General features: G+C 36.1%; 1 protein-coding gene and 1 pseudogene across 1 annotated transcript; one reads left to right on the top strand and one right to left on the bottom strand.

Annotated features, from left to right (window-relative positions):
• The window catches only part of LOC137005151 (uncharacterized), a 1,346,463-nt pseudogene that overhangs the window by 753,781 nt on the left and 577,112 nt on the right, over window positions 1-15,570 (top strand).
• LOC137007152 (galectin-9B-like) lies at window positions 1,163-8,824 on the bottom strand. The gene is made up of 9 exons (XM_067368472.1): window positions 8,726-8,824; window positions 7,595-7,652; window positions 3,973-4,061; window positions 3,515-3,710; window positions 3,293-3,412; window positions 2,689-2,718; window positions 2,388-2,476; window positions 2,072-2,231; window positions 1,163-1,915 (listed from the first exon to the last, which is right to left on the bottom strand). The coding sequence occupies exons 2-9, from the start codon at window positions 7,628-7,630 to the stop codon at window positions 1,769-1,771; spliced, it is 867 nt and encodes a 288-aa protein (XP_067224573.1). The 5' UTR covers window positions 7,631-7,652; window positions 8,726-8,824; the 3' UTR covers window positions 1,163-1,768.

Consider the following 15,570-nt stretch of genomic DNA (forward strand, 5'->3'; position numbering starts at 1 on the left):
ACCCTTAATTAACAGGGTGGTTTTCAATGACCTGTTTAGACAAACAATCAAACAAAAAAAAAATTACACTATCGCTATAAACTTTATAATTTAAGTTTTAGACATTTATAATCTACATTTAGAATTATAGATTATATTTAAATGATTACTCTTTGATGAAAACATGATTAGTTTGTTAGTGTTTGTTGTTCTCGTTCATGTTCACTGTTTGAGCAGCACTTGTCGTGATTCACTGAATCATTTCTCAAAGTGTTTGATTCAATTGACTCGGAGTTGAAAAGTTCAGTTTCTCCATCATGACTCTCCAGAGACTGAACTCGTGTTCAGGATAAACTGATTTATGATTTATAGAGAGAGAAATGAGACGCAGGTTTACTGTTTCTCATCAGTGGATGAGCTTTACTCACACAAATATCCTTCATTACAGTTAGATAAAGAATCACAATGTTACATTAAATAGTAAATAAGCTCAGTTCACATTGCTTGTAAAAAATATAAAAAACTATTAAAAACAGTTTCTATTAATTAATGCAGCTTCAGTTCTTAAAACAAACCTTTCTTCAGCAGAACCACAGCAGATGCTCGGCGCAGTCTTATGACGTCACATCGTCCCTTCAAAATAAAAGTCCTGTTCACAAGCTGCATTGTCTCTAGCTGCAGAGAGACCTGAAAATTTATGGGAGAGTCCTGCTGCTGACTAAGGCTCCTACTTTATTCTGCTCTTTCACTATACATATTGAGAACAGAACTAGTAAATCTATTGACTCTCTGTTGAATGTGTTCAGAGGAATTTCCTTATTCGTTTTTCCGCTTCACTCATAAAAATGTCACAGTAGTAAAGTTTGTTTTTCTTCTTTGGTGTTTTATGAAAATTAGCATCCAAAATGGGAATATCTCTCCATCATCTAGTGTCTGTATGGTTTGTACCTGATCTCAAATCAGTTTTATTAACTTATTAGACATTTAAATGACATGTTTGTATAATAAAAAGAAGCACTATAGTTATTAGTCACTTATTGGCCTGAAGCTCTCCATAAAACAAACAAAACAAGCCCTCGAAATGAATAAAGGACACATATTATACAGACACTTCATATTTAATGATATTCAGTGATTACAGTTTACACAGTTTTGACCAGCAGGTGTCGCCTATGTGTGTCATTTCAAGTGATTCACTGAATCATTTAGTGAAGCATTGGTTCCACTGATTCAAATTTGATTGCAATTAATTAACCAAGAACGTTCAAACATTTTCATGACATTTAATTCGTAAAACGACTTTGATTCCCGAGCTGGTTCTGATCGATGCTATCTATCACTGTAACTGGAAAAACTTTTACACAGCGTGGATCATTCCGGAAGCCAAAAACCTGGAAGTGTGCAATTGGCCTATCGGTTGAATCTCAATGACATTTGCTACCACCTACTGGCGGATTTAATTTCACATTTAAAGTGTCTTTTCATTTTATAAATAGTTTCAAATAATAGTACCAAAGTCTGTTTGTAGGCATACTTTACTAGATTTGCAAGAAAAAAACAAATGTGGTGGACACATCCATGTCTGTTTATTAATTTTTATTTATTACCATTACTGAAGCTGTGGACAATCACATGGGTATCAGATTAAGATGCAGGCAAGCAAAACATCTTTGCATGTGAATGTACAGATTGATGCATATAAATGTGAATTATCTTCTTCAGCATCTTTTACATATAGGTTTACATAGACTGATGCATGTATTTCCAATAGATCTGGATGAAATCCCTGTTAGGGCTGCACGAAGGTCAGCTCCATGTCTCCACTAACTTTCAAAACATCAATCTCCCCCAGTTCAGTGAAGCGATGATTAAAAGTGTGAGTTTCTTCACCATTGACAAACACCTTGTAATGCTCATGACTGCAGAAAATGGTCACCTGAAATGCACAAGCAAAATGAGAAAGATTAATTTCATGAACTTTAAATACAGATTTCCCCAACATCTACTGTAGAGTCATTGTCCAGCATCTTATCCACACTGTCTATCTGAACAAAAAGCAAATAAACAGGCAATTATAAAGCTGTATGTTTACCAGAAACGGTTGCCCTCTTTTAAACGGCATGGGTCCAGATCGTTCATCCTTATCACGCCATTTCCCATCCTCAAAAGTGTTGCGTACAACCACATTCTCATCAAAACGAGGATTGTAGTGAAACGCAATCCCAGATTTGTGATGCAGATTAAACTCAATTCTGTTGGAGAAATAAAAGCAAAGAGAACTGTACTTTTTTGAGAAACATCTCATGGATTCAAGGATCAGGTAGATGTGTCATTATGACGAAGTCAATATTTAGAACCATTTTAAAACAGCAGATTTATTATCTGGAAGAGAATCGACAATGTCAAACCTCTTCGCCTGGGAACTGATGATTCCTTGGGCGACGATGACTTTGCCAGGCTGAAGTCCGCCAGGGATGATGCTTTTATACGGGACCATCTGATTGTGGGTCAAAGTCATTCAAGATAATTTGTATAATACGGCAATTTGTACAGCATGCTAACAAGTTAATTAGGTCAAAGCCGCTTTGAATAATCCATTAAAAATCATAGTATTTAAGATATTTTAAAGATATAATGTATCCAAATCACACAGTCCATGAACTCAGAAATCTATTTCTTAGAACAAAGTATGGTAATGATCTAACTTACAAACGATCCAGGAAGTGTAGGATGATGAGGCTGTAAACGAAAAAGGACAGGAACAGATTTAGGTTATGAGGTTTTGTTTTTCACTCTAAAATCCTTCCATCAGGTATTTTTCTTCCCCTTGTGGGTGGCGGATCTGCTTATAGGTGACATTCAGCAATGATCACAGAGTACGAACTTCACGAAGAAGGCTCAAGTCCTTCAGTGTACAGGAAAGTGCTCCAAATGTTTGTGTGCCGCATTAATCAGGCGTGCAGAAAAACACGAGCATGTGCCTGGACTATCGTGGACAACTTTATATTTGCCCTTCCTGTGACATACATGAGGAGCACATTCAGCAGTATTTTGTGCCCACATCCACTAGATTGAACTCGGTCAGTGTTATATTACCTAAATATCTACAGTGTTGAGTATATATTGTATTATATTGTCTGAATGGTGTAAATGGTTTATCTTTCCATTCCAGTGTCCTATAATGACTGTCTGACATGTGATTCAGTCTGTAGTGATGTTATATGGATGCACAAGACCAATAATCCATCCTTTCTACCTATCAAAAAGTTTTCTAGAGGTAAAATAGTCAAATGCTTTTCCCCCTCTCTCTCACCGCAAGATACTGGAAGGCAACTAAACTCAGTTCCACCGTTCCACCAATACAGATGCTGTCCACACTTGAGAATGGCATTCGGTGCTTGTACTCCGAGAAGGGTTTCCCATTGGTACTTATCTAGAAAAAGCCAGAAACATAGTCATTCTACTGCTATAATGAAATACCTGTAGAATTTGATGTCTAAAGAAATCTACAGGCAGAAAAGCAAAAGTGAATGACCTTGTATGACTCCTGGGTGGTAAGGATCTGCAGCACAAACATCTGGCCTCTCGGGAAGGGAGTTTCATTCTTGCGTTCCTCTGAACCCCAGTTACGGTTCTGATAGGTGTTGTGCACAACATACCCAGATCCTCCCTCATAGCGTGGGTTAAAATGCAGGACAATATCAGAGCCAGACTGGAGGTCCAGCTGAAATCTGGAGAAGATGGATTAGAAAGAGAAAAAGAACAAAGAATATGCTGCAAAGATACAGGTCATGGTGACTGAATTTTCAAAATACATTCAAGTCTCAAGCTTAAACTGCTGAGATAAATACTCTGCATTTGCTGTGTTGACTCAAGAAACGGCAACTGCGTAAAGAAGTGTAAAACACAAAAACATCTTTTCTTATCTTTCTGGTAAACCTCTGTCATTGATGCAGCACATTCATTTCTTTTAAAGAGCAGGCTGACACTCACCTGTCTGCATCGGCCTTAACCTGTCCAAATACAGTAACCATCATTACATCCATCAGCTTTCCCTGGACTGAAGCAGAGAACGGGACACTCTGTGTGGAAGGATTTCACATACCAGACATCCCATTAAATGAGTGCCTGTCCTGCTTTAGTACAGCATTTTTATTCTGATTGTAAATGCGAATGTTAACCATACAGATCCTAAAATAGTTCATCTTTTAAACCATTGTGCTTCTGATTATATCAGCAATGCAAACTGAAGTGTGAGGAATTGGCTATATTTTTCAACATAAAAATACACTATATGTAATGCTTATAATTTACAATGTTGGCACACCTGTTTTCAGCCTCTGTCTTAGTTTTGTTTTTTTTAGAACCCACCTTACAAAAAGTGTAGTCTGCTCTGATTGATCAGCCGGCTCTACTCTGATTGGTCCATCGTTCAGAACGTGTGCTGGCAATGTAATGCAATGTAACTGTAAACACTACTGTAACTACGCTAAATACGGCATGAGTTTTGCCATATCAGTTGAAGCCAGAGTCTGATAATGATTGTCAAGAAGAACTAGCTGATCGACCCAAACCACCAGGACAATTCATAAATCTTATTTTATACCTCTTTTATATTTCAGATGTAATGTCATAACTGTGTCTGCACTGCATGGATCATAAAGCAGTCATTAGGAAAACGGTGTGCATTTATATTCTGAACACTGATTTTTGAACTGAAGCTTATTTTTTAGGCAACACAGCAGGGAGAAATGAATATTGCAGTCATGTATTATTACAATTTTCCAATCTATGGTAAAACGTTTTTAAGATACAACAAATATTTTTTCTTGTACTTGCAAATGGTAATGGTCAAATGAATAGCAGCTAAAAAAAAACTGTAGAATTAAAGTAAAATATCCTAATTTAAATAAACCAAAAAACACTGTTATTTTACAGGTAATTCCTGAATGATTACAAATTAAATATCTTCACTTTAAAAAAATATCATAAAAAAAAGTTCAATGACTGGCAAACAAAAACCATTAAATTAAAGTAAAATATCCTAATTTAAATAAATCGAAAAAATGTAAAAACCAAAAAAACCCACTTATTTTACAGGTATTTCCTGATTTTAATTCAAATGACTGGCAGCAACAGAACATTAAACACTAGCATTTGCTCTAGTTGAGCACTTAAACTTTGACTCTGTGTGATTCTAATGCATGTTTGTTATGGCAATAAATGCTGTAGAAATCAGAAATCACACAATAATCAACAAATGATTCTCAACAATGGTGACAATCAACAATCAAGTTTTTTGTGACTTTAGTAGCTTGTTTTGTGATGTTCAGGGTTGATCTGAATTATTTTTTTTTTATTGTCACCATTGTTGAGATTCATACGCTAATTAGTGATGTCTCTGTGAGTCTGCATGACCTTGACAAAACATTTTCTGCATAATGATTTAATAAAATGTTTATAGTATTACACCACTGGAATATTATTGACATGTGAAACTACAACTAATATTAAACAATTTAGTCAGAGAACAGACTCTGATATCAGTGAATCAGACTACTTCAAGAAGACTAAATCATCACTTAAAAAGTGACCAACATCATCTGATCAGTGCACCTAATAAATAGTCTTTTATCAGTTAGTAAAGACAGTTTCAAGTAATATTGCAAAAATGTATAAAACAAAACATCCTCTTTAGCACCTTTAAACATCAACATCTAAACCTCTGTTAATTCTCAATAAGAACTTCAGTATGAAATAAATAAAGTCTGGATTGTAATAAGTAAAGATGCTGGGATCTTGAGAGATCTGTTAGTGTTTCATGTTCTCTTGGGTTTCTGTATTGTGTGTTTTTTGGGTCACCATTTCTGATTAAATGCAAGAGATTCACATTTCAAAGTTTTGTTAGCATGGATATACAGTGTTTTTGTCTGTAAGAGTGTTTTGCACTTTATTTGAATTAGGATATTTTACATTTATTTTACAGACTTTGTTTGGCAGCTGTTGCTGAAAGTCATTTGACCTTTTTGTTTAAGATTGTTTTGCAGCTAAGGTGTTTTATTGTAATAATTCATTGAATACATGTAAAACAAATAAAAAAAAATCTGAAAAAAAAAAAGTTTATTGAAAATTTCTGTTACAGTTTTTTGCACTTTATTTAAATTAGAATATTTTACTTTAATTGTAAGGTTTTGTTTGGCAGCCATAGCTGACAGTCATTGACCATTTTTTTTATGATTTATTTTTTTACAGTGTGGGCCAATACCTGTCAGGTATTGTCAGTTATGTTTCTGTTCCTTTGTTTTGTATAATTTGGTTTTATTGATATTAAAGTTAATCTTCATTTGGATTCTGCCTTCCCTTATCTCTGAGTTCACCCTTGTGTCTTTAACAAAATATTCTTTACAACCAATCATAAAACAATTCAGTGAGTTCACATCAGAGTGCTGAAAACATGGAAGATAAAATAACAAATCAGTTTCTCTTTCAGACTGAGAGTTTCACATGGATATGGCTGAACTTGAGCAGCAAGCAATAATTCTACCATCCCACAAAGTTTCATATCTGTATGCAAATAAACATCCACATAATGTCCACTGTAGTTATTTAGATTTTTTTGTATATTGATTCCTTATCTGAGGCTTAAATTTAGTCAATACAAATTATATATATACAAGAAAAAGTAAGTGAACCACTTGCAGAATATGTGAAAATGTGAAGAATTTTAATAAAATAAGAGTGATCATACACAATGCATGTTAATTTTTATTTAGTACTGTCCTGAGTGAGATATTTTACATAAAATATGTATGATATATGACTGTTTGTGTGTTTTGTGATGGTTGTTCATGAGTCTCTTGTTTGTTCTGAGCAGTTAAACTGAGCTCTGTTCTTCAGAAAAATCCTCCAGCTCCTTCAGATTCATCAGTTTTCAAGCATTTTTGCATATTTGAACCCTTTCCAGAAGTGACTGTAGGATTTTGAGATTCATCTTTTCACACTGAGGACAACTGAGGGACTCAAACACAACTATTAAAAAAGGTTCAAACATTCACTGATGCTCCAGAAGGAAACACGATGCATTAATATCAATTGCAATTCAAATATCAAGGTAAATTTTACTTTTTTTTTTTTTCCGGGAAACATGCAAGTATCTTCTGTTGCTTCTAAAGGGCAGTACTAAATGAAAAACAATGATATTTAAACAAAATAAGAAAATTTGTGACATCTTCATCCTGTTCAAAAGTTTTCACCCCCCCACTCTTAATGCATCGTGTTTCCTTCTGGAGCATCAGTGAATGTTTGAACCTTTTTTAATAGTTGATTTTGAGTCCCTCAGTTGTCCTCAGTGTGAAAAGATGAATCTCAAAATCATTCAGCCACTGCTGGAAAGGGTTCAGATATGCAGAAGATGCTTGAAAACTGATGAATCTGCAGGAGCTGGAGGATTTTTCTGAAGAACAGAGCTCAGTTTAACTGCTCAGGACAAACAAGAGACTCATGAACAACCATCACAAAACATAAAAACAGTTGTGGATCATCCATCAACATATATCAAATATATGTTATGTTAATTTGTGTCCCAAATTTTTTTTTAAAACAGTTGGTGACTTACCGGGTTGAAAAACGGCAGTTGTTGATGCAGAGCCATTTTGACAGATCTCTTCCAAATCCTAAAATTTATCAAGACAGACCACCACTTATAAAATATCTAAAAATATCTATCTCCAGTGTAGCTGTGGTTGATTGAAGCTCCACTTACAGGTTTCAGTTTCTCTATCTGAGTTAAATTGCATGGCCCAAGAACTATGAAGTTCATTCACATAGAGTGTTAATGTAAAAACCACAGGCCAACGAAAGAATCCAGTCAAACGAGGGAAAGGATTCCTGCCTATAATTTATATCCTGTGCTTTAGGATGTTTTCTCTTAAATTATTTGATTTAGATCAAATAGACATTGGTGCTGTTTGATTGATTTCAGTGATAATCAATTGTGTCTGTTACAAAATAATAAGTTAATTAATTAGACCAGATTTTTGGGAGAGAACAAATTTGACTTACTGTCATCTGAAGAATAACACAAACCTTAATTTAGAAATTAAAGTGCAAATCAACAAAAAAAGTGCAAAAATCTATTATATTTTCAGAATTACAGAACAGTTTCAAAACCATCAAAGTCATCAATGACTGCATCAAATGACAAATTTTGAGAAGCATCATTATTGATGACAGCAAGTCCACCGAGATGCTCTTTGGCCATGGTAGACCTCAAGCATGTTTTTTCCTTATTACAACAAAGAGAAATATGAGAAATATAGAATGCCTAAAATAGTCTAACAGACAACAAAGGCAACAAAATAAAGGCTTCATATTGTAATTTATTTGTAGATGTTAGCCAGCAAGCTAGCTAGTTAATATAATTAGCATACCCATTTAATTTTTTCTATTTTGTGCATACAGTGGAAAATGGCATACTTAAATGATTTTAAATCATGAATGCTAGATTATAGTCCTAGTCATGGTCTTTTTCAAAAGACATTTAGTGCACTTTTTTGTGAATTAAAAGCAAGCAGTAATGTAACTGAAATTAAAACATTACTTACATTTATTTTAAAGAAAATAAAGTAAAATTAAATAAGCAGTTAACCACAGTGTCAGTGTTGCCAGTTAAGATGTTCTAAAAAGTCTATTAAAAAAACTGCATAAACATCACGGGCTGATCCAGTGATTAACTTGTGATTCTTACCTCTATATTGCTCTTTTTTCCAATAGGGTTTGGGACCTTGGTCGTTCGGACTTGGCAAGTTTGACTCAGGAGAACAGACTCGTGAGGACGCAACTCCAGTGATTCTGCAAATGGCACAGCAGCGTACTTGATATACGTCTCTCAACTCACGCCGGCTTCTCCAGTTATCTCTGTATGTAAATTTTAGCCAACAATAAAACCAAATGTGTTATAAAACACCACTCTGCCTCTTTTCATTTTATTTAAAAAACAAACATATTAATACATGTGCATACTCTGATTATCTTCACTGTAATAAAATGAAATATAAAACACAACAGTTTTTTTTTTTTGGGGTTAAATGTCAGTTTTAATGATCAGTATTCATATAAAAGGTATAAGAATATACAATAAAAAATAAAGCAAACAATTCAGTCAAGCGTACAAAATCAGCATTTTAGTAGGATACAAAGGAAAAGTTAAATAGCTATATATAATGTTATGAAACGTCACTTTGCCTTCAGCCAAAACGATTTGCCAAGGAAATACAAAAGACAAATTATGTCATGTTTAACCACTACAGAGACATCTAAGCCAGCGGCAAACATCCGAAGGATTAGCCGAGGTACAGCTGCTCACGGCTGGGTACATGAGCCTGAACGCCCGGTGATCGTCTGGATCTCACAACTCTGAAAACGTCAGATCAAATTTTCAGAAAGGCTCTATCTTTATCAATAAACCACAAATTTGAGCTCTAAACCAGTACATTCCTGCCTGAAAAACTTTTAAAACTATATCATGACATAATATGTTTAAAGGGGATCTATGTAGGAATGACAGTGGGCGAAATGGGTACTGCAATCCTAATTCAAAATATTGTTTGCCCCGCCCCCTCCTTCAAAGACACGGGTGGCCAGCTTGAGGATACACATCAAGAGGGAGTGTAACTGACAATGAAAGTTGAGGAGACTTACACACTGTAAGCTGATGAGTTGATTTATCTGTTTTAAAGGTCCCGTTCTTCGTGATCCCATGTTTCAAACTTTAGTTAGTGTGTAATGTTGTTGTTGTTAGAGTATAAATAAAATCTGTAAAATTTTAAAGCTCAAAGTTCAATGCCAAGCGAGATATTTTATTTAACAGAAGTCGCCTACATCGAACGGCCAGTTTGGACTACATCCCTCTACTTCCTTCTTTAATGACGTCACTAAAACAGTTTTTTGACTAACCTCCGCCCACAGGAATACGCAAGAGTTGCGTTTGTAGAGTCACCATGTCATCGAAACGCTGTTATTTTCATCCCGCAGTCCAATCACCGGGTCTGATTCCGGCTCAAATTGATAGGGTAAAATTAAAGACATGTTTACAATAACACTGAGCGCATGCATCTCCACGTTATGGTAAGAGGCGTGACCTTTCCGGGCAAGATGTGCTAAGCTGCTGTCGAATCACAACACAGGAACCGCTGGCACAATCAGAACTCGTTACGTATTTCTGAAGGAGGGACTTCATAGAACAAGGAAGTCATCAGCCCGTTTTTATGACAGTGGAAACAGCGGTATACAGATAAGTAAATTATGTGAAAAATACTGTGTTTTTTTACACGCGAAACATGAACACATGTTATATTGCACACTATAAACACAATCTAAGCTTCAAAAAAACACGAAAAACGGGACCTTTAATATGCTGTCGTTCATAGAGATTTTTTTGTCTGATTCAGAGGCTTTTTAGGTCAAGTAGAATCTGTGATTCTCTGACTCAGCTTGTTTGTTGGTTTCCATGGCTACAATACGCAGTGTTTTCTGGTAACCTGTGATTTCGAAATACTATTGGATAAACTGGCAGCACACGGTTTCACACAGACCAAAATAAAGACAGATATTCCGACACGGAACACACATTTCAAAGTAGAATATCTGGCTGTAGCATTGTGTTTCTGAGGAACAAGTAGGTGAACTTAGCATGTTTCCTAAATATCTGCAAACATATTAGGGTATTTTTATGCTTTATTAACCCTCTGGAGTCTGAGGCTGATTTGGGGCCTGGAGAAGTTTTGACATGCCCTGACATTTGTGCTTTTTTCAGTTGTTCATAAACATAAATGACAAAAGTGTCATTACACTGTATTCAGCACAAACTAGGCTACAATAATATATGAGGAACATGTATGTACATGTTTGTGTTTTTGAAGGAATAATGTTTATGCGTGGTTACTGAAAAAACAAAAAACTTAAAGGTACAATATGTAAAATTTTTGCAGTAAAATATCCAAAAACCACTAGGCTAGTGTTATATATTTTGTCCAGCTGATTACTAACAATATCTCTAATGTTTTCAACTACTTGTAAATCATGAGAAAATTCCCATTCTAAACAGTGACACAGGGCAGTTCAGTCGCCTGTCAATGACGTCAGTTACCGCCTTTACTGACGTAGAAACCACATGACAACAGTGCCGTGGACAAATGCGAAAGTAGTGTCTAGCGTCCAGCAAACCACTAGCTTGCTTCAAGCAGTTCCTTATTTACTTCTTGCACGTTTTATGGTGGATTGTGTTACTTATTTATGGAACATAATTACTGTTTACCATCTGCCGCTGGTTCTGTCGACAAGGACAGCTCCTGTAAACTCATGACCGGAAAAGCGGAAGCGGCGCCGGCGACTGTGTCATAATAAAAGTCTCGCTGCTCGTGAGGCGTGTGTTGATCAATCGCTCCAGCTCCTCGTTCAGCTCCCGCAACACTCGGTCCTGCTCTGCTTCATTCTACAGTAACGTTAATAATCGCATCCACGAACATGAGTTCTTCCAGACTCCAATCCCTATTATTTTGCACCATCCATTGAGATGGAGACCACATGTCCCAAGTTTCCGCTCTAAAACTTGGCGTCATCAAACTACGCCTTTGTTTTGAATAGGCTTCTAGCGACCTCTAGCGGAAAAAAAATATCACAAATTGTACCTTTAAGTCACTAAAATAAGGCCAAAAAAAGTATAGTAAATCTGTGTTTACAATACTTTAGGGTATTGGAAGTTGTAAACTAGAGTTTTTGCTTCAAAATTATGTAAAAAGTATGCTGCCTACTCCTTCATATAAAACAATATATTGATTTAGTTTTTGTAAGACACTTTTTGCCAAGGAACACAGTATGCATGGAGGCGTGAATCACCACTGAATAATGGGCCATTCTCACCTGAGAAGACAAAAGAATGGGATAGTAATGAGCTGAAATGACTTGCATATTAATGAGGCCTTTCAGTCAGGTAGGCTGTGAAAAGAACCTTCTGTGATGTCTCAAGCTCATTATGATATATGAAACATACAGACAAATATTATTACAATATAAAGTAATGGTTTTATATTATACTTTAAAATATAATGTATTTCTGTGATGCAAAGAGTCTGAATATAAGCTTTTAGTTTAAAGGCATGCACATTTGGAGAAATATTGGATTCTCATATGCTTATGTCAATTTTCTATACAGAGGAGTTATATTTATTTAATATTCATTGTCATTACTAAGAGCGCTGGTGTTTTCAATTCATCCTTGAAGTCGGAGGGTGCTCTCTGTGCATTTTTAGTCCACAAATTCATCTAAAAGAAGAAGAGGCTATTCCATGAATGGAGTTTCCAATTCATACTGCAGCCGGAGGGCGCATTGATTGAGACGATGAATGCATGTATTGCCTCTGAATTTGCATCTGAATAGCGCTGGCTCCGTGGGCGTGGCCGCATTAGCGGATAATGAGCTGAATCAAGGACTTCTGCCATGGCTCTCTTTTCATACAGATTACATAAACACAGAAGTTTTGTTTTCGATTTGACTTACATGATTTAAAACCTGACCTCTTAACGTTTTTTTAGACATAAGTTTAATTTTTCTGTGATTAGTATTCACTAAGTTACAGTTCATTTTCTGAGAATAATCAGATTGGACTTCGTTCAGAGGGAGACGAGAGATCACCCATCATGTTAGTTTTCTTTATTTTACAAAAAGCACAACATTGTGTTTTTACTCTGAGTGTATACAAATAAAAGAAGATATTCTATAGTTTCAATTTATATATTACTTATGTCTCTATGACAAAAAATGACGGAGTATTTTAAGTCTGTTTTGCTGCAATGTGAAAAAAAACCTGCAAAACGCGCCGGCGCGTTTTCAGACCTCAGAGTGTTAAAGTAAAAATCTTACATATAGCCCCTTTAAATTACGCGGGTTACCTGGCTGTGTCAAGTCCGCACAAGCAAAGAGTATAGAACCCAAGAGGCGACACTTTGATACTTTTTGGGTAACAGCCACTAGATGGCGCTCCGGCCATTATGGGGTGAAAATACTAACTGGACCTTCATATTTTACGCTCCCAAAATCGGTGAATTTCCCGGCCAAACAGAAGTGCAATAGAACAGTTTTCTAAATTAAGTCGCCAGTAAATTGTATGATCCTACAGTAAATGTTGTTTTGTCTTATATATGTTTTATTTTACCAGTTGTGGAATCCAACCATTCATCCATCTGAGGTAACGTAGTTAGCCTACCTCGCTGATCTCTTGCACAGTAATGGGAGCATCAATTGCTTCAGAATCCATAATGTTAATCTGACATAAATGAATGTCTTTTAAATATGCATCTATCTCTTCAATATCTAATTCTTCTTTATTTTCTGAATATAGTCCTTTATAAAATGAAGCAAAAGCATCAGCTATTTCCTTTGGTTTAAAAATTAAAAATGAGTCCTTAGTCCTTATTTTTTTGCACCGTGTTAAGCCCCCTTTTTTTTCTGAGCTGGAATGCAAGTAGCTTACTCGCCCTAGAACCATACTTATAGAAACTTTGTTTTAGAAATCTTAAGTTCCCTCCACTTGGTCAGTGAGCAGTTCACCCAATTCTCTTCTTACAAATGTTCTTTTCTAATTCAGTACGCTTAGCTATTTTTGTTTTCTTTAAAGCGGATGCGTAATCAATCACGCTATCCCTCAAAACTGCTTTTGTTGCTTCCCAGAGGGTGACCGCCGATACATCTTCGGTGTTAGTCGTATCTAGATAGCATTTAAAATCTGATTCAATGTATGTTTGAAATGCTGGATGTCCTAACAAAGAAGTGTTTAACTGACAAAATTGAGCATCCCCTTCCATATCCCATACTAGTGACATTGGTGCATGATCTGATAATGTAATGTTATGAATTTTACAGTCAATAACTCTGTGCTTCATCTCCCGGAACAAAAAATAGTCTATTCTAGATTATGGGTGTTTTCACACCTATGGATCGCTTGTTTTGTTCCGAAACAGGTACTAAATTTGTTACAATGTTGCTTTTTTTTCTTGGTTCGGTTCGCTTTCACATGGCAAAATTTCAAAGCGTACCAAAATGCGTTAAGGTAAGTCACATATGGGAGTAAAACTGTCCTCTTATTGGTCAGAATTTTCTCTGCGTCATCCATCAAAATAATGATTGACAAGTTCGCTCCATGAGTTTATTGTGACTTTATTTGTAACTGTCGAGACACACACAAACACGTTATAAATTTAGCTCTCTCCCGCAGTTAATTCATATTTTCTGCGGCAAATTCAAACCCGCGCTCTTTCTCTCTCTCTCCATCTCTGGATTTCCCAGCGCTGTCTAGTAGGCGACCTGTTGTCCGTGTGTCTGTCGAGAGAGACCATTTGAATTTTATAATGAAGCAGAGCGGGAATTGAGACTTCCTCGGGACCGCATTCTCGCACGGAGAAGTGTAATTACACACCAGAGGCGATCGTTGGCTTTCAGATAATGTAAATAATGTGCTCACTCACAGAATCAGACATTACTGATTTTTATATCATATTTTCCGTTATGAAAATGATATAATTTGGTTCGTTGTTCCGTTAACTGGGTCGATTGCTTTCACATCTCAAGCGAACCGCTCCAGAGTTCGTTTGAAAGCGTACCGAGACCACCTCTTCAAGCAGGTCTCGGTACGCTTGTTTGGTCCGCTTTTGGTGCGCACCCGAGTGCGATTGCTGCTTTCCCACCTGCCCAAACGAACCGCACCAAAGGGGCAAAAGGAACTCTGGTACGATTCAACCGAACTAAATGAGGCAGGTGTGAAAGCACCCTATGAGTTGTGTGGATGAGAGTAAAAAGTGAAATCTCTGTCCCTAGGATATAGGTGTCTCCAGATGTCAATCATCCCTAATTCCACACAGTTGTTCTTCCAGGCCTTACTCATTATAGAAAGGGGTTTATGCGAGAAGGGATTTCTATCTAGTGGGGATAACACACAATTGAATTCACCTCCCATAAGCAGCAACCCTTGAGCCTTTTCATTAATCAAACTGAACATTTTATTCATAAACTTGGTATTTGTCTCATTGGGTGCATATATGTTAAACAATGATATCATAACCCCAGACAAAGTGCCATTAATTAGAATAAATCGCCCCTCATTGTCTGCATATTTTGAACTTGACAACTGAATTGTACTGATTTATAACACAGTATTGCCACCCCCCTCCGACGTCCTGATGAGTGTGAGGGAAAAATACCTGAGAGACCCATCATCTAGACAGTTTCTCTTTATTCATTATCTGAGAGATGTGTTTCCTGTAGAAAAACAATTTGGCTATTCATTTGTTTAATCTGGTTAAAAATGTTCTTTCTCTTTATAGGGCTATGCAAACGCTTGACATTATAACTCACTATCTTAACCGTAGTCATAATACCATGCAAAAGTTGACGTGTCTTTGAGTTGCCAATAGTTAAGTAATAAAACATCCCATCCACTGATGCATAGAACACTTTGAACAACATTGAGCAAATCCTAAGACAATAACTTCACTGAGGATTTCAGAAAGGACTTCCAGAGGAAGCTGTTGAAATAAAAA

Source organism: Chanodichthys erythropterus, chromosome 3 (genome assembly GCF_024489055.1).
Source record: "Chanodichthys erythropterus isolate Z2021 chromosome 3, ASM2448905v1, whole genome shotgun sequence".
Lineage (NCBI taxonomy): Eukaryota > Metazoa > Chordata > Actinopteri > Cypriniformes > Xenocyprididae > Chanodichthys > Chanodichthys erythropterus.